The sequence below is a fragment of the Megascapheus bottae genome, chromosome 3, assembly GCF_031878675.1.
Source record: "Megascapheus bottae isolate mThoBot1 chromosome 3, mThoBot2.hap1, whole genome shotgun sequence".
NCBI classification, from domain to species: Eukaryota; Metazoa; Chordata; class Mammalia; order Rodentia; family Geomyidae; genus Megascapheus; species Megascapheus bottae.
Window position 1 is genome coordinate 82,769,462 of NC_143511.1, and position 18,987 is coordinate 82,788,448.

Genomic DNA, 18,987 nt, shown 5'->3' on the forward strand with positions numbered 1-18,987 from the left:
CGGCTGGGAAATGATCATCTGTAGCCACTGTGTTGAGCACAGATTCAACAGGCCTCAGGTGCTGGCCCCGGGTACCAAAGCAGATCAAGTAAAACCCACTCTAGTTGCATCTGGATTGAACAGCTTTAATCAAAAAGTGTATTGCACCACAAATGAATTTTGTACAGCAGTTTTTAGATAATACAGTCTGTATTTACAACATTGAGTGATATCAAGATCCAATGGTTATATATATCCAAGGGTTATATATACTATCCCAGGAAACTTTATACAAGAAAAAGTGCATTCAATCACTCGGAATATTTATTCCACTCTTCCTCTTAAAGCTGAAGGAAATTCAACATGCAGGAGAGCCTAGCCAGAGGAGTGTCCCTAAGTGAGTGACTACCCAACAGGTCCCATCAGACTTCGCTGTCCCAACAGGAGAAGCCACTGGTGTGGGACAGGCTTCCATAGTGCAAGAGCTCCTGCTGGCTAGCCACAGACTAGCCAGTCCTCAAGGTAAGTGTAAAAGGAGGAGCTCCTGCTTGGTTCAGAAGCTGCCTCCTCAAAGTCAGGACAACGGGACTCCCACTTTGTTTTCCCACTAAATGAGAAGTGGGATTTTAGAGGGACAGACTTGTGCAAGGAGCCACGGTGGAGGTAGGTAATAGGCAGAGCCTGAGATGTGGGTGAAGGCGATGCTGTCCTGGCTTGGTACTTGCTGGAAATGTAGGCAACTTGAGTTTCTCTGGGATGTATTTTACATGTGTGTATAGGCCTTGTTTCACAATTGAAAAACAACTTACATAGTTAGCTGATGATAAATTTAGGAGCTTCAGTTTTTTATTTACTAGTGGAAGTTTCATCAAAATGTACATCAAGATGTTTCCCTTTAGATTCAGAACAAGTATAATAAGGAACACAGGTGTTTTATCACTCTGGCCAGAGGCATGTTGTGCTATCAAGTATGCAGCCGGCTGAGGCTGGATATGGATGTAGTGTCATCTTAAATTCTGGGGGAAGAGGGGTGAGGGAAGAGTGGCTCCGCACAAGGCAGACTGGGGAACAGACATGCTGCTTCCATGGATGGCAGCAGGTTGTTCATAAGAGTGATTAGCATTTGCTCAGAATTAAGAGGAAAGCAAGTAGAATCCCACCACTGCTGTGACAGCAGATGCCACACAAGGCTAGCAACGTGACACGGGAATGTGGGGATATTTTCCTCTTGATGCTCTGATTTTTCTTTAAGAACCAATTACATGGATTTTATAATACAGAAGACATGTTTATAATAGTGAAGAATTTTAGTTATAAAAATAGTTTAAAATGGTTTACCAGCAACCTGTCAAGACAAGTACATTCATTTAAAAGGCAATTGAGTGTATTTGGTGCTATTTGTAGGATCTTTTTGTCGCTAGTTTTCTTATGTAAAATGAAGATGCCATCAGAAGCTGCAGATTCTTCATGAAAACACCCTGGTCCCAGGTACTCCAAACATGTACATATCTCAAGATCTTGGTTTGGGCAATGATGTTTTCTTGAGAAGGAGTAAAAAGCTTCTAACTCATCTGAACCCCACCATGCTAATGTAAGGAGACTCTCGCTTTCTTCCTTTTTTGAGAGTCACTACATTAACACAGGCTGGCTTAGAACTTAGAATCCTGCCTTAGCCTCCTGAGCGCTGGGCATGTGCCACCATGTCCACTGAGTTGATTTCTTCAAAGGCTGTCTTCACCTCCAGGCTCACATCACCTCTACATGATCCATCACGTGTTGCCTGACAGGCTGCCTGATTCAGGTTTAAGTGCTAATGTTAAAAGGTTAGCGGACTGAGGTGCAGACAGCTGCTGGCCACAGCTGGGGTGTTAGCAGCACTGGAAACCTGGGTAGTGCCTGGACCTTCCACTTGGGGACCAGATGTCATAGGATCAGCTTCCTCCTGAGGTTCCTATCAGCCTGCAGGGAGGCCTTTAAGTCTTGTAAACAGTGTTTGGGGCCTTGTACAAAATACTGCAGATACAGTGATTAAAAAGCCACCCAGACTGGTGTGTTAGTGTTCTTTTCACAGAAAAAGTGTCAACCTATGGAGCCGCATCCTCGGGTGGGTGATTCCTCCTAGGACCACGGTGTCCGAGGGTTGGAGATAGATGGCCGGATGCTGCCTTTGGGAGCTGGTTTGGACCCAAACCAGGACATCTGCATAGGAAAGGGAGAGGGATGAGCAGAGGAAGCAGAGCAGCCTAGGCATCCTGACTGGCTGAGAGCAGGACAATGACGAGGACCCCAGGAACCCAGTGTGGAGGGTGAAGGAACCTAGGTTAGATTAATGAAAGAAATGAAAGGAACTAAGTTGATGAGAGCAACTGGGTGGCTCGTTTTTGGTATTGGTCTTCGGGCTTAAACTTGCCTGGGTGCTGTCCCTCAGCTTTTTTGCTCAAGCGCTAATCACTTCAGGCTTTTTTGATGGCTAACTGCAGATATGAGTCTCAGACTTTCATACCTGGACTGCCTTCGAGCCACGACCTTCACATCTCAACTTCTTGAGTGGCTATGATTACAGGCATGAGCCACCAGAACCTGGCTCTAATACATACGATACAAAGGTATATATAGATAATTTTGAAATTCTGTAGTTTTTTGGCAGTACCGGGGATTGAATCAGTACCTTACGCATGCTAGGGAAGTTCTCTACCACTGAGTTACACCTTTATCACAGAAATAAATGCAATTTAAAAAATACCTAGGTACTAGACTATTCCAGGGGCTGTTGAGATGGGGAATCAATAACAACAGAAGCCTTTTGGCAAATACAGGGCAGACATGTGAGCACAAGGATACCCTTCAAACTGTCAATCAAGTTCGCTATTCCAAAGCAACTGAATTGTTAATGCAGATGTGGCTGGCGCTGGTTGCCAGTATCTGGAGGCCTGACCTTGTGGTTTAGCAGAAGGCACTAGACACCAGGGAACCCACCTTATATTCCAGAGTTTCTTTGAGCATGTTCTCTTCCTCTTGTGAAAAGTTCAGTAACACAGACACAGCTTTTATTAGATGAAAAGCCTGAAACGAAGTAAGATTTGCTACAAGGAACTGCAGAGGGTGGGGTGGGGCTAAATGTCAGCATTTCCCATTTGCCTTAGCAAGGACAGGTGGTGGGTACCCTCCCTCGCCTCTCCTCATTTTTCCCTTGGACACTGACGGGCCAAGGATATCTCAGCGGCTCCCTGCTCTTCAGCCGGGGGCAGCAATGGTGGGTTTGGGGCCCTGGATTCTGGCCTCAGCACCTGAGCTAGGACTTATCTCCCTCCATGGTCTCTGGGTCTGCTTGCTGAGGGGAGAAGTGGCAGGGGAGGGGAAGGGAGGGGAGGGGAGGGGAGGGAAGGGGAGAAGGGCTGGGGGGGGGGAAAGAGGGGGGTGGCTCTAGAGGGCTGCAAACAATACCCAGAGGCAGCTTGAATGCCCTTTACCTCAGATTCCCGACAGGACATGAATTTCAGGACCACATGTTTAAGGTACTCAAAGTTGATCTCTCGGGCATAGGTCAGGTCAGCGTTATTTGTGACGGAAGGGGCCATGGTTGGCATCTCCGGGCCTGGCTTCTCCCGGACTTCAAAAAGCTCACTGTCAGGTCTGATTTTCTGAAAAATCAATGGAAAGGGCTACCATGAATGGGTCTAAAATCAACATGTCCAAGGCTGTCACTGCTGTCCCTCTTTCTCCTCTTCACTGGGCGTGGGGGTGAAGGCCTGAGTACAAGAAAGGCTCAACATCTCCAGGTCAGGCTGGCAGCTGAGAGGAGAGGTCACCTCTCCTTATCCATGCCAGGATGTCTGCAGCTGGAGCAGAGATGCAGCACTCCTCCTGGTCAGGCCAGCACCTGCCACACATGCCCATGCCATGCATGCTCACCAGCACCACTGCACTGATGTCAAAGTCAGCAGGGCCTGCAGGTGAGGACACAAGCCCAGAGAAGGCGCAGACCCACACCCGACCTAGGGAAGTACAAGGCAAGAGGCCCAGGAGGCACAGAAGGCCGGGGAGGATGGGGAGGACTGGGGCTGAGGCACAGGGAGACACTAGGTGTGGGGACTCACCAGCTCCCTCTGCAGAGTCTTCTTGAGTTCCAGCATCCTCTGCTGCATCTGCCTGAGGGTCTGAGACAAACCCAACCCAGAGGCGTCATTAGAGGCACACCCCCATTCAGAGAGCCACTGAGCTCCCTGAGCACTGGTGCCGGCAGCTGAGTGGCCTGTGCTCGCGGTCCCATGCACGTGCCCACTTCCAGAGTCTTCTTTCCCACACTGCTCCTCTCCGCCCGAGGCTCCCTCTGTAGGACACTGCTCTGGCGGTGCTGCCACCCATCCCTGCGGGCCCTTGGTCTGGTTCCTCGGGGTAGGGTCTAGGCAGCACTGTCCCTTTCTGTCCTTTGGAGTTCTATTTGAGTGTTAGGAGGCCCAAGGAAGAGACCTAGGGAAATGTCTTGGGCAGGTAGTTTGGGCTGGTAGTAGAGTGCTTGCTTGTCTAGCATGTATGAAGACCTGGGTTCACTTCCTTGGTACCACATATATAGAGAAAGCCTTAAGTAGTGCTGTGGCTCATGTGGTAGAGCGCCTAGCCTTGAGAAAGCCCAAAGACAGTGCTTAGGCCCTGAGCTCAAGCACCGGGACTGGCAATAAATAAATTAAAATGTCTCCTTGGGAGAATAAGAAGGGCTGGTAGACTAGGATGCGTAGTAAACTTGTGGAAAATAATACAAACCTCCTTGTATAACTAATGAAAGCAAATTTAAAAAAAAAAGTAGAGCGAGGTGTAGGTGGCTCATGCCTGTAATTCTAGTTATTCAGGAGGCTGAGACCTAGAGGATCTTGGTTTGAGGCCAGTTCAGGCAGAAAGGTCCATCTTCAAAGATGGGCTGGAGCATGGCTCAAATAGTAGCCAAGCCAAACCTGTTTTGGCAAAAAGGAAAAAGTATACGAAGCTTCACAAGCGTAACAGTAAATGAGGATTTTCACCTCTACTCCGTGTCTCTGCTTTTGCATGGATAGGTTAGACTTCTGAACACCTCTTTTTACTTAGCCTGTGTTCTGCCATCCAACTCGAGGGGACGTGCTAGGTCTGTGAGGATGAGTTTCTATCTATATTTTCTGTGGTGTTGGGTGAGAGCAGGGCCTTGTGCATGGTGAGCAACACTGCAGTGGCTTCCATCTTGAAAGAAGAAAAGGAGCTGTTTGCTCATGATGGTGCCTCCTGGTTTCTCCCAGGAGGTAACTATAGAAAGCAACTAAAGGGTCCCCATGCTTTCTTGGGAAGTGTTTAAATTCACCTCCACACACCCATAACGTGTGCATAAAATGGCACTGTGTGGTTTTAATTTGGACTCTCGGGTGACAGTGAGGCTGGACATTCCTCCAAAAAGCACATTTGCTCTTTTGTCTTACGCTACTTGATCTTTTACTTCTTCACTAATGCATCCAATAATTGTACAGACACTATCAGAGGGATGGAGAAGGTGAGTAAAAAAAAAAAGACAAGTTTTCTGCCTTCAGATACACAGAGAGCAGCACGGAAGCTAGGGCACTCAGATAGTGAGGCTGGCAAGGGTGGCAGAAGAGGCCTCAACAACACCACACAGGAAGTGAGACCTCACAGGCAGAGGCTGAGGTGAGAGGGAGCTTGGCAAGGTGGGTGTGGCTGAGTGGAGGGGGGTTGGGGGAGGGAAGGGGAACAAGGAGCCATATCTCTCCTGGAAAGCCACTGCGAAGACTGTGGTCTGCACTGACAGGACGTCATCAGGCTGAGACAGAGGCGGTGGCCATGCAAGGACAACCTTGGGAGGAGAGCCTGCAGCCCGGGAGGTGACAGAAGTGCCAACCTAGTGCACAAGGCTTCAGGAAGGCAAGGGATTTGCATCAGGTGGGGAGCTGAGGATGCCCAGGTGCCGCACTGGTTGGTGGGACAGACAGCAACAGAAATGGCGGCAGGGGAGTTCCAGAGGTCTTCCCAGGTGCCGGAGCCAGGAGCGTGCGAGATCACAGGAGGGAAGCAGCCAAATGGGGGCTGTGCAGTGGAGCACACAGTGGACACAGCCCCTATGAGGACAGGAGAGGAGCCCGGGGCTGCTGCAGAGGCAGAAGCCAGCCAGGCGCTGCACAGGCCTCTTAAGAGAGGAAATAAGTTTTGGACTTGTGATGTGGGTGTCACCGACAGCCTGACAAGATGTCATCTCTGCGGAGGGGCAGGAAGCCAACAGAGAGCAGAGGGGAGAGGCCGGTGTGCACGGGACAGAAATGACTGTCTGAAGAGTGGGATGCGTGCACACCACGGCTGACCTGGAGTGGATGTGGGAGGGGGAGCACAGCTGGCCGGACTGGATTGTCAAGGAGGTAGAGCAGTGGATGGCGGTGACACAGGCTGGCAGAGGGCAGCACAACCAGGGGACAGGAATTCCGGTGGAGAGCAGAGGCCGAGGTGGAGAGCATAGGCCAAATGAGGCTGAGTGAGAGCGCCCTCCGGGGCCCTGAGCAGCTGGGGACAGCAGCCTCAGGCTTGGTGGAAGCCATGATAGAGGAGAAAGAAAGACTGGAGAGTTGAAAGTGAGCAAGACCCTGGAAACCAGAACACAAGCTAGTATCTGTGCTGATAACCTACGGTGAGTGGGGACAGAGGTACAGCATATAGCAGGTCCTGCAAGACACACTCGACGTTACCAGTGGGCAAAACTCAACGGTAGCACTTGTGATTACACACTAGGGTAGTGAAAGCTGAGAGAACTTCAGGACAGCCTATCCCAGTGCCAGGTTCCTAGCGAGGAAATGGGAGAGGCCTGAGGGGTGGGGCTAATGTGACAGTAGTGATTTGGCACCTGTGTTTGCTTGATGTTAATTGATTGAGCCACACATCTATTTTGCATACTTTACTGTGGTATTTTACATTTTACAGTAAGCAATTAAATGGGGGCAGGGTGGGGAGATGAATGCCTTTTTTTTTTTCAACTTTAGTAAAAATGTATTGAGTAACACAAGCAAAGCAGGGTGGCATGAAAAGGGAGGATAGTCTGAGACCACCTTAAACAGCCCTGGCATACAGCGGTGGGAGCAGAGGCTCCGAGCCTTTGTTAAATATGTGCCCCTATCCCCAGCACTGAGAACTTGGGATGGGACAGTATTTCAGCTGAAGTGATAACAGACTGATACCAAGCCAACACACTAGGTACACAGACTCATTAAGAGCCAGAATGAATGAATGAACTGGTCTCACAGGAGCAGAGGCAGGCAGGATGGGAGGGAGGGGGGAGTGGAATAATGACATTTATCTACTCCCTAAACACTGCCAACACCCCTTGGGGCCAGGCTCAGTGAGGCCATGTCCAGATGACTGGCCAGGGACAGCAGCGAAGCAGGAATGCGGGGCAGGCCGCTATTCAGGCTCTGATCTTGGCCAGGGGCCAGGGGAGGAAGGCACAAGAGTGAGCTGAGAAGGAACGGTAGGACAAAGCCCAAGGTAAAATTCCCAGGGGGCTGGGTACGGCATAACCCTCTTAGACGAGTGGATTCTTTCATGTCCAAGGGCTGGACATAGACAGACAGATAGACAGACAGCCAGCCAAAGGACATCCTCACCTTATTTTTCTCTATAAGTTGCTGTTCCAAGTCTTGCTTTTCCTTCTGCAGCTGCCCTAGATCCATGGCCCCAACCTCGCCATTTGGTGTTCCTTCTGCGGCTGGAAGCTGGTACGGGGGGTCATGCATGGCCTTTGAGGTGACCTACAGGGTAGTGGCAGCAAGTTGAGGGCTGGGATGGTCAGCATGGGAGCTCCACCATGGGCGGGTGACAGGAGAGGAGATGCATGGTCCCAACAGGTGTGGCCCGATGAGGCAGCAGGTAAATTACTCATGAGAACATCTCATCCAATACATCGAGTAGACACAGAGTACCAGTGTGCTGGGGCACAGGCCTTGGGCCTTGTCAGACACCTGACCTCACAGTGAGAGCAAACGGGACAGCAAGATCGAGAGCCAAGAGCGAGCGCCCCTCGTCCACTGTAGCACACAGATGACTTACGAGCAGCTCCTGGCCGTGCAGATGCCGTGGGTCTTCTTGTGTGGCAGCCTCCTGGGTCTTGGAGCTCCTTAGCACCTCCAGCTCACACTGCAGCTGGCGCAGCTGGCACAGGGCAGCGTCATGGCCTTCAGGGGTGAGGGGTGTGGGGAATGAGCCAGAGGCCTCACGCGGGCCTGTCTTGGGCAGCTGGCTAGGCATAGCTCACCTATCTGCAGCTGGTGCACCTCCTGCTCCCTCTGGAGAAGCGCGTCGGCCTTCTCCTGCAGACCCCGCTCCTTCTCATCTAAGGTGGCACTCAGCTCAGCAGCCTTAGAGGGAAGCTCGGTGTGAGATGGCCTTTCCCTGGGTAACCCCTCGCCCCGTGGTGCTGCCCCCTCCTCCACAGCCCGCAGGGACCTCTCCTACAAGCTCACACATCTGCTCCCCCTGCAGGCCCCATGTGAGGCACATAGCTCTTACCATCCTCTGGCTCACAGCAGGCTAACCAGACAGTGCCAACAATAGGCTGTGGCTGTGAACTTCCTTTCCCAAGCGTCTTCAATGTGAACATTTTCAGAGTGACTCTGAGGCTCAGATTGGTCAAGAACTCATGACCCAGCCAAGCCAGGCTGGCTCTCTCTACTTTTCCTGGTTAAGGCTATACCACCCTCACATAAGCTGTGAGCCAGTGGGCAGTGACTCCTTGCCTCCTGACATCAGGAACAGGTGTCCTGGGTGTTTTTCTCCCGGTGTCCTAGAGACCACAGGCCATTGCACAGCTCACTGTGAACCCAGACCCCCAGCTACCCAGTGCTGGATGGGTGCTGCACCACCCAGGACTGCAGCAGGGCCTCGGGGCTTTGGTTTGCACAGATGCCCACCTGTTGCTGGAACTCTTCCCTCTGTTTCCGCACCTCCTCTAGGGCTTGAGCCATGGCCACACTCACAATCTCTCTTTGGCTCCATTCTTCCTACAATTCAGAAAACAGGAGAATGAGCTGCAAAGTTGGGCCATGATTCCTTCCTTCTTTCCTTCCTTCCTTCCTTCCTTCCCTCTCCTCTCCACCTTTCCCCTCATTTTCTTTCTGGCCAGTACTAGGCACTTGAACTGACCTCATTCTCTCAGCTTTTTGGCTCATAATTGGTGTTCTACCATTCGAGCCATGCTTCCAATCTTGGCTTTTTCTAGTAAACTAGAAATAATGGTTGCTTTGAATGTATGCCTGGGCTGGCTTTAAACTTCCATCCCTAGATCCTCAGCTTCCTGAGTAGTTAGGTACTGGGGTTTGAATAGGTGTTGTTTGTTTGTTTTTGTCAGTAGTGGGGCTTAGACTCTGGGCCTAGGTGCTGTTCCTGGAGATAAGAATCTCATAGTCTTGCTGGTACCAGTGGCTCACGCCTATAATCCTAGCTACTCAGGAGGCTGAGAGCTGGGGATCAAGGTTCAAAGCCAGCCCAGGCACAAAACGAATCTGAGACTCTTATCTCCAGTTAACCTCTAGAAAATGGGAAATGGGGCTTGGCTCAAGGGTTTGGTGGTAGCCTTGAGCTGAAGAGCTCAGGGACATCGCCCAGGTCAAGTTCAAGCCCCATGACCACCCTCCCTTCCCCCCACAAAAATGTATCTCACAGTCTTTAGTGCCCAGGCTGCCTTTGAACTGCAATCCTTAGATCTCAGCCTGAGTATCTAGGATTACAGGTGTAAGCCACCGTGCCCAGCTAGGGTTGGAATAGTTTTGACAGGACTGAGGCTTGAATTCAGGGATGGGAGCTCTCTAGGCAAGCATTCTACCACTTCAGCCATCCCCTGAAATAAATATTTATTTAGCGGGTCATGGGGCTTGAACTCTGGGCCTGGGCGCTGTCCCTGAGCCCTTTAGGTCAAGGCTACTGCCTTATCCCTGAGCTACAGCCCCACTTCCCATTCTCTAGAGATTAATTGGAGGTTAAGAGTCTCATCATCTTTTGGCCCTGGCAGGGTTTGAACCAAGATCCTCAGATCTCAGCCTCCTGAATAGCTAGGATTGAGCCACATCACCCAGCTGCTTTAGCTATTTTTTTAAGGTAGGGTTTTTATGTTTTTGCTACCCTGGGATGACCATCCTCTACTCTATGCCTCCAGTGAAGCTGGGACCAGAGATGCATACCACAATACCCTACTTCATTGGTTAATAAGGGTTTCACTAGATTTTTTCATGGGCTGGCCTCAAAATGCCATTCTCTCGATCACTGCCACCTGAGCTGCTGGCATTACAGGCATGTAACCATGCCTGGAGAGTATATTCTTTTCAAGTACAATGAAATATTTGCCAAGGTAAGACTACAGGATGGGTAATAAAACAAGCCAAACAAAAACATGAGAAAGGGTATCAAGATTTGAAAAGAAATCTACCCATTATCTGATGAATGTAACTGTAAACCCTCTATACATTATCCTGACAATAAAATACAATTTAAAAAATAATAATAAAAAAATAAAACAAGCCAAATAATATCAAAGGACTGGAAGCATTCAGAGAACTATTTGCCAAAACAGTATGAAACCCTAAATAATCCAAAAAATTCCCCAAATATTCACAAGGTAGCCACACATATAGTTTGCCTACATGTGCCAGGTTTTTGAGTTATTATCTCTTAGCCTGTGGCCATCCTTCTAGCTTTTGTTCCAAGTTGCTGGGTTGGGATTCTGTAAACTACATTTCTGTTGGTCCAGCTGGCTCTACCCACATTTCTGCCAACAGGGGAGGCCCACGGAGGTTAGGAGGGAAGAGGCTAAACACTTTTGCTGCATCCGGCAGCCTGCTTCCTCAGGTGGCAGTGATTTCCTCCTAGAACAGCAGTTGTAGCATGCTTAAGTTTGCCTAACATTTGCTGTGGTGCCACCGATAACACAACCAGCACTAGCTGCACAGTATCTGCTCAGAGGTCTCAGGGCAAGTCGATGACTTCATATTATCTGAGGGCTGCAAGCTGCTCCTGTAGCTGCCACCTTCATGCTATCTTTTTTATTTTATTTTTTGCCAGTCCTGGGGCTTGAACTCAGGGCCTGAGGACCATCTTTGGGCTTTCTCAAGGCTAGAGCTCTACTACTTGACCAACATCACCACTTCCAGCTTTTTCTGTGGATGTGGTCTGAAGGAATCAAATCCAGGGCATCGTGTATGCTAGGAAAGCACTCTACCGCTAGACCATGCTCTTGGCCCTTGTTTTGTTTTTTGGCTGGACATGAGCTTTAACTTGGGGCCTGAGTGCTGTCCCTGAGTTCTTTGGCTTTGAGCCACGAAGCCACTTCTGGTTTTTGAGAGGTTAAATGGAATGAGTCTCACAGGGACTTTTCTGCCCAGATTGGCTTCAAACTATGACCTTAGCCTCCTGAGTAGCTAGGTTTACAGGCGTGAGCTACTGGTACTCAGTCCAATGGTTATTCTTGCAGAATATGAAATAGGTAATATACTCACCATAGAGGAAGGTAACTGCAAAAAGTGAAACTCTGGAGGCTAGGTATGGTTGTGCATGCCTCCAAGTACTTAGGAGGTAGTGATAGGAAAATGGAGGCCTGGCTGTGCCATCCTGAAGCTGTCATCATTAGTTTAAAAGTTCATTAGAATGCATCTCCTTACCCCTACAACTGGCATGGCTTCTGTCTCCTAACTGGGCATTCAGGACACACTGTAGGTTACTTTCCATTTCTCCCAGTGTCTGTGTATTCATTTTCTTTAGCTACTGTAACAAGTTGCTATGAGCTTGCTGGCTTGACACAATGGGAGTTAATCCCGTTCCAGCAGTGGAGGCCAGAAGCCTGAATGGAGCTCCTCTGGGCTTCAGCAACACTTGGATGTCAGTCTGTGGTCCAAATCATTCTCCATCTTGCAAGGGAGCAGTGCTTTCATTTGTGCCTTCTGTGGAAAACCTGTCTCTGCCTTAATCTTATAAAGATTTTGTCATTATTTAGGGTCCACCAAGATAATCTAGCATGAACCCTCATCTCAAGAACTTTAATCCCATCTGTGGAGTTCCTTTGCCATAAAAAGTGAGTGAGTATAATTGGGGGCCATTGCTCAGCCCATTACACAGGTTGACAAGTTATATCCTTCTACAAGTTAGCATTTAGCATAGTGAGATGGGGTCTCACTATGTTTAGCCCAGCCTGACTTTGAACTCTTCATTCCTCTGCCTCACCTTCCTGAATATGGAAGACTGCATCATACTTGACCTCACATAATTTTCAAAATATTTGATGGTATAAAGTTGCTTACATTTCTTTTTGCTGTTGTTGTTGGTCATGGGGCTGGATGCTGTCCCTGAGCTCTTTTGCTCAAGGCTAGCATTCTACCACTTTGAGCCACAGTGCCATTTCTGGTTTTCTGGTGGTTCATTGGAGATTAGAATCTCACAGACTTTCATGCCTGGGCTGGTTTCAAACCTTTTCTTCAGATTCTCAGCCTCCTGAGTAGCTAGAATTGCAGGTATGAGCTACTCATGCTTGTCTCTCATGTTCTTTTTTTTTTTTTTTGCCAGTCCTGGGCTTGAGCTCAGGGCCTGAGCACTGTCCTTGGACTTTCTCAAGGCTAGAGCTCTACCACTTGAGCCTGAGCACCACTTCCGGCTTTTTTCTGTATGTCGTACCGAGGAATCGAACCCGGGTCTTCATGCATGCTAGGCAAGCACTTTAACCACTAGGCCAAACTCCCGGCCCCTCTCTCATGTTCTTAATAGAGAGACTCTCACTTCTATTTTGTTTCATTAATTTGTGCTCTTATATTTGTCACTTCCTCCTTTGGGTTTTTTTTTTTTTTGGGTGCCAGTTCTGGGGCTGAACACAGGTCCAGGCTGCTGACCCTAAGCTTTTTAGCTCAAGGCTAGTCCTCTACTGCTTGAGGCATACAGCTCCACTTCTGGCATTTTGGTCATTAATTGGAGGTAAGAGTCTCATGGACTTTCCTGCATGGACTGGTTTTGAACTGTGATCCTCACATTTCAGTATCCTAAGTAGCAAGAATTACTGATGTAAAACCACCAATGCCAGCATCATATTTGACCTTACATAACTTTCAAGAGTTCATTGTATAAAGTTGCTTACATTTCTTTTTGTTGTTGGTGGTGGTCATGGGGCTGGATGATGAGGTTGTCTTTTTGTTGTTATTGTTGGTCTTGGGGTTTGAATTCAGGGTCTAGGCACTGTTCCTAAGCTCTTTTGCTCAAGGGTAGCACTTTTGCCACTTAGAGCCATAGTGCCACTTCTGGTTTTTGTATAGTTAAGTGGATAATAGAGACTCGCAGAGACTTTTCTGCCTGGGCTGGCTTCAAACTGTGATCCTCAGATATCAGCATCTTGAGTGTGCCAGGTTCCTGTAAGCCTTTTTTTTGTTTTTTTTTTTTTTTTTTGCCAGTCTGGGGCTTGAACTCAGAGCCTGGGCACTGTCCTGGGACCCTTTTTGCTCATGATACTTGAGCCACAGCACCACTCTCAGCTTTTTCTGTTTATGTGGTACCAAGGAATCAAACCCAGGGCTTCATGTATGCTAGGTGAGCACTCTACCACTAGGCCATGCTTCTAGCCCCTCCTGTAAATCTTTATGTATTCTATTTTATTTTTTCTTGGTCAGTCATGGGACTGCAACTCAGGGCTTATGTGCTGTCCCTGAGCTTTTCTACTCTGCTCAAGGCTAGCACTCTACCATTTTAAGCCACAGCGCCATTTGTAGTTTTCTGGTAGTTAGCTGGAGATAAGAGTTTCATTGACTTGTGTGCCCAGACTGGCTTTGAACCATGATCCTCAGATCTCAGCCTCCTAAGTATGAGCTACTAGCACTCGGCTATATATTCCTTTTTTTAGTACTTTATGTATGTGTGTGTTGGTTATGGGGCATGGACTCTGGGCCTGGGCGCTGTCCCTGAGCTCTTCAGCTTAAGGCTACAGTCTTACCCCGGGACCCACAGCACCACTTCTGGTTTTCTAGTGGTTAACTGGAAATAAGAGTCTCACAGACTTTAGTGCCCAGGGTGGCTTTGAACTTCTATCCTCAGATCTTAGTCTCCTGAGTAGCTAGGATTACAGGAGTGAGCCACTGCGCCCAGCCTTTTAAATTACATTTTTAGTGACTATCTTTAGATCACAACATGCTTCTTGGTCTTATCTGACAGTTTTCTAATGTATACATCTATCCTGAACCTCTGCTTGGATTTGGCTTGCAAAAAGACTATCAGTCACCTGAGAATGGTACTCTATGCACTTAATTGCCACAGTGGCTCTATGGAATCATAAAAACTTTCCCCCACCCCAGACCTTTGTCTAAGCAAAGGCTAACTTACTAAAAGCTTATGACACATAGGCACTGAGCTATGACTGTTCTCAGGGAACATCTGTGTAAAAGATTTGCAAATTATGGTGTCAGGACCAAGCTGAGAAAATACTCAATGACTCATCCTCAGAGGTGTTGTGAGGGGCTAGGGAGCCTGGAAGCTGATAAGAAAGTAGCTATGCAGCTGGGCGCGGTGGTTCACATCTGTAAGCCTAGCTACTTAGGAGGCTGAGATCTGAGGATCAAGGTTCAAAGCAAGCCCGGACACAAAAAGACCTGAGACTCTTATCTCCAGTTAACCTCTATAAAATGGGAAGTGAGGATTGGCTCAAGGGTAGGGTGGTAGCCTTGAGCTGAAGACCTCAGGGACAATGTCCAGGCCCTGGAATAGGGTGGTAGCTTTGAGCTGAAGAGCTCAGGAAAAGCACCCAGGCCCAAATTCAAGCCCCATGATCCACCAAAAAAAAAAAAAAGAAGAAAGTGACTATGCAGTTCTGTCCAGAGAATGCCATAGGGAGGCTATGATTAAAGTATTTTGCATAGCAGGATAAGGGTAAAAACCCAGTAGATTATTTACTTCTGCACAGGTCCCTTATACAAGTCTTCACACCTTCTTATAGCCTTGTTTTACTCATCCTACTGAAAATAAGCAAGCCAGAGGAGTGTTCAAACAGCTATTGATCAGGACACAGAGAAGGGCTTTGTGATGGGAAGACATACCAGACTAGCACTGCTTCTAAGTAGGTGTGGCACCTAGACAAACTACTTGCACTCACAACCCAAATGGTATTGCCAGTGAACACCATTTTACACGTGGATTCCTTAGAGGACTTGATAAAGTGAGGTTTTCCAGAAGATGGCTAAGAGAAATACTCATCAAGTGCTAGTTCCTCTAGCCAACTGGAAGTACAGAACTTCCACTTGGCCACTTTAAATACGTTTTTTAAAATATAAAAGTTGCAAATTTTCTGAAGCTCTGATTCTATTAGATAAATACCTTTAGCTTATTCAGTTCAAATTGGTGATGTTGTAAAGAACGTTCACACTCATTTTTGCTTTCTTTCAGGGCAGCATTTTCTTGCTCCAGCTCTTTCTGCAAATTGAATACACATATTTTTAAAAAAGATCTTAACTACTGGGTCATTGCCAGATCAAAGAGATTGACCTTAAAATGCCCTTTCTTTCTTTTTTTATTAAAAGATTTTATTAACACTGATTTTTTTACATCACATTTCAGATGTCAAGTTTAAAAAAGAAGTATTCAAGAATGGAATCTCTATATGTAATCACTGGCACATAAATTTAAGAACAAAATTAAAATTAAGCTGAAAGTTTATATGCCACAGATATATATCGATCTATATATAACAATAAGTCTATAGCATATATATCCCACCATCACAGACTTATTTGTCTGTGTAGTTATATTTATATCTCCACGTTCATGTCAATGACCTTGAATACTTGAGCACTGAGTCACTTGAGCACTTGTATTGTTTGGATCTAATGTACACATATCAAGGAAACCATGCGCCTTTTGTTCCTTTGGTCTTGGCTTATCTCACTCAACATGATTTGCTCCAGTTCCATCCATTTTCTAGCAAATACCATTATTTTATCTTGTTTGGTGGCTATGTAGAATTCCATTGTATATATGTACCACATTCTTTTGCCAGTCCTGGGGACTGAACTCAGGGCATGAACATTGTCCTTGGGCTTTCCTCCAGGTTAGCGCTCTACCACTTGAGCCACAGCACCCATGACCATGGGGCAGGGAGAGGGATCATGAACTAGAAGAAGCCAATGGGAGGGGGATGGTCAGAAAGCACTAGAAGACTGCTTTGAGGCCCAAGGAAAAGGAAAACTCATGTGCTCTAGATTTCTATAAAAAGTAGCCTTATCACATCTAGTCTCCTGAACAGGTACTTGTATAAAGTGATTCCCTAGCATTCCCTAGTAGGCATTGCGCTACTAGTCAAGTGCTGGGCAAATTAAGATGGGGCTGGGCAAGGTGGTCCCTTCACTTACCATCCCATGCTCTGCAGCTGTCCGGTCTGCGGCCCGCACCTGCTCCAGGGCGGTGAGCTGGGCCTCCAGTGAATGGGTGCGTTCTCTATACTGCTGCTCCAGGGTGAGGACTTGTTGTTGCACAAAGCTGTTCTCCTGCTTTGCAGTAGCCTGTAGGAAGATCAGAGGTCAGTGAGCAAGGGGATAAAACATGGAGTCCAACAGCATGAGAATCAGCTCTCCTTCCTCAGCCCTCTGCTGTGATATGCTGAGGACCCCTATGTACTCTGCTGTTGCTGTGGCACCTGATCTGTCCTAGGAGATACAGTCTGAAATTGGTCTAAACTCATTGCTGCTGCACAGTTAAGGTGTATACAGCAGCTCTGACCACCAGCCAGCCCTCAGACACAGGCCTCTTTTAGCTCTCAGTTTGCTTCTATAACTGAGGCTCTCCCCAGATAGCAGAAGAATACAGCGGCTAAAAAGAAAGGCTCTGCATGAAAAAGGAAGATCTGAGTTCCACTACTGCGTGCCTGTGAACACATGGGTTATTACCCAACTCTCTGAGCTTGTCTTGCCCTCAATAAAGTGGGGGTGACAGTGTACACTTGGTAGTGGTCCAATAACAAGTGAAAGCACTCAGCAGAGTCTGTACTTTGGAAAAAGGAAGTCAGCCATGGCTGCTTTTATTTCCCTGGATTCTATCTCATTAGCCTACTTGGAACTGGGATAATTGGCTATGCTCTTGCCACCTCATAGAGTTTTTTGTTCAGTTATGGGATTTGGGTTCTGGGCCTAGGTGCTATTCATGAGCATTTTTGCTCAAGTCTACTACTATACCACTTTGAGCTATAGTGCCACTTCTGATTTTTGAATGGTTAGCTGGAGATAGGAGTCTCATGGGGACATTTCTGCCCAGGTTGGCTTGGAACTATGTGAAGGGGTCCCCCTCTTGACATCCCCAAAATCCATTCCCTATAGGCATTTCCCTTCTTCATGACAAAGGAGGACTTGACCTAAGGCAGAGGCTGTAAAGTCCCTGGTAACAGCTCAGATGGCCTGCCAGGGAATTCCCTCCCTTTCCTTTGTCATCAGAGCAGTGTGCCAGAAGCCCACCGAGATGACATGTCTGTTCAAACAGGAAAGGTGTCAGTGGTTGCCCCAGCCATCAATCAACCATGTGTGAATTCCATTGGCCACCTGTATATGGCCAGCCCAACCACATGGCTGGGGCCTATAAAAATAGCCTGTAAGATTAGGCGGGTCGCTCTCTCACTGACATCTTAGAGACGGCCCTGACCGGTCAGTATAATTCTCGATGCTAGGCGCGGAATAAAACTCTGTTTAACCTCCGCTTTTGTGTCAGACTCGTTCTTTTGATCATGGACCCTAATACTGGGGAACTAGACCCTAACACTGTGATCCTTAGATCACAGCCTCTTGAATAGCTAGGATTTACAAGTGTGAGCCACTGGTGCCAGGCCACTTCATAGTTTTGAACTGTTCTCCACTCCTCTGATTGCAAGCTGATCTCTGGGTGAGTTTGCTTCCAGCAGGGCATGACCTAAAGGCTGGATATTGGTGGGATCTAACAGTACAGGTCTGTAGCAAACTCAGACACCACTAGCAGTCCTCAGGCCTCTGATATGCTCTGTCTCCTTACTCACATCCAGCACATAACTGCACTGAGGTTGGGTGCAGAACCTGCTGTAGATGTTGGGAATGCATCCATGGTATCCTCAGAGGTACAAAGGGAAAGCCTAGGGCCTAGTACAGAGGAAGTACTCACAAGTTCCTGGATCTGTGCTTCCTGCACAGCCACAACATCCCTGTTCTGCCGGAGCTGCTCTTCTGAGGCCTGCAGGCTCTGCTCCAGTTCCTTCACCTGGGGAAACAGAAGCTTTAAAATCTATACCAAGATGGTTGGCTGTTGCTGCTCAGTGGTAGAACAAGTACCTAAAACACACCAGAACTTGACTGCAATCCCTTGTACACGCACAAAGACAAACAAATCAACTTATGTAAAATAGTATATTCCACAAGAATGCACAGCAAAAATATACCCACAGGCTGGAAATGTGGCTTAGTGGTAGAGCGCCTGCCTGCTATGCATAAAGCCCTGGGTTTGATTCCTCAGTACCACATAAACAGAAAAAGCCAATTCTTTGTTTTTTGTTTCTTGTTTTTTTTTGCCAGTCCTGGGCTTGAGCTCAGGGCCTGAGCACTGTCCTTGGACTTTCTCAAGGCTAGAGCTCTACCACTTGAGCCTCAGCACCACTTCCAGCTTTTTTCTATGTATGTGGTAGCGAGGAATCGAACCCGGGTCTTCATGCATGCTAGGCAAGCACTTTAACCACTAGGCCAAACTCCCAGCCCAGAAAAAGCCAATTCTATTGACGCTGTGGCTCAAGTGGTAGAATGCTAACCTTGAGCAAAAGGACAGTGCCAAGCCCCAGGACTGGCCACACCCCTCCCCCCCATCCCCCCCACCCCCCGCCTGGCTCCCACACACCCATAAACCTATCATTATAAAACACTACTATTCTAATGTCTCTTCTTCTGTACTTCAGCACACTTTCAATAATTTTGTGTATAATTTTAGTCAAATAATATGAAATGGGCTTTTTCCCTACTCATAAATTTCCTTCTCTGTTTC

At 47.8% G+C, this 18,987-nt stretch overlaps 1 protein-coding gene across 3 annotated transcripts in view; it reads right to left on the reverse strand.

The window, feature by feature from the left end:
• Nucleotides 1-111: 111 nt before the first annotated feature.
• Nucleotides 112-18,987, reverse strand: part of Golga1 (golgin A1) — a 48,565-nt gene continuing 29,689 nt past the window's right edge. For all 3 annotated transcript variants that reach the window (XM_090330624.1, XM_090330625.1, XM_090330623.1), the window contains 11 exons: nt 18,121-18,216; nt 16,353-16,502; nt 15,322-15,417; nt 8,904-8,993; nt 8,249-8,351; nt 8,044-8,168; nt 7,602-7,745; nt 4,077-4,136; nt 3,450-3,620; nt 2,956-3,042; nt 112-2,178 (listed from right to left, as the gene is read on the reverse strand). In XM_090330624.1, coding sequence (XP_090186750.1) covers nt 2,098-2,178; nt 2,956-3,042; nt 3,450-3,620; nt 4,077-4,136; nt 7,602-7,745; nt 8,044-8,168; nt 8,249-8,351; nt 8,904-8,993; nt 15,322-15,417; nt 16,353-16,502; nt 18,121-18,216 — 1,203 coding nt within the window. In that variant the 3' untranslated portion in view covers nt 112-2,097. The remainder of the gene's footprint in view (nt 2,179-2,955; nt 3,043-3,449; nt 3,621-4,076; nt 4,137-7,601; nt 7,746-8,043; nt 8,169-8,248; nt 8,352-8,903; nt 8,994-15,321; nt 15,418-16,352; nt 16,503-18,120; nt 18,217-18,987) is intronic.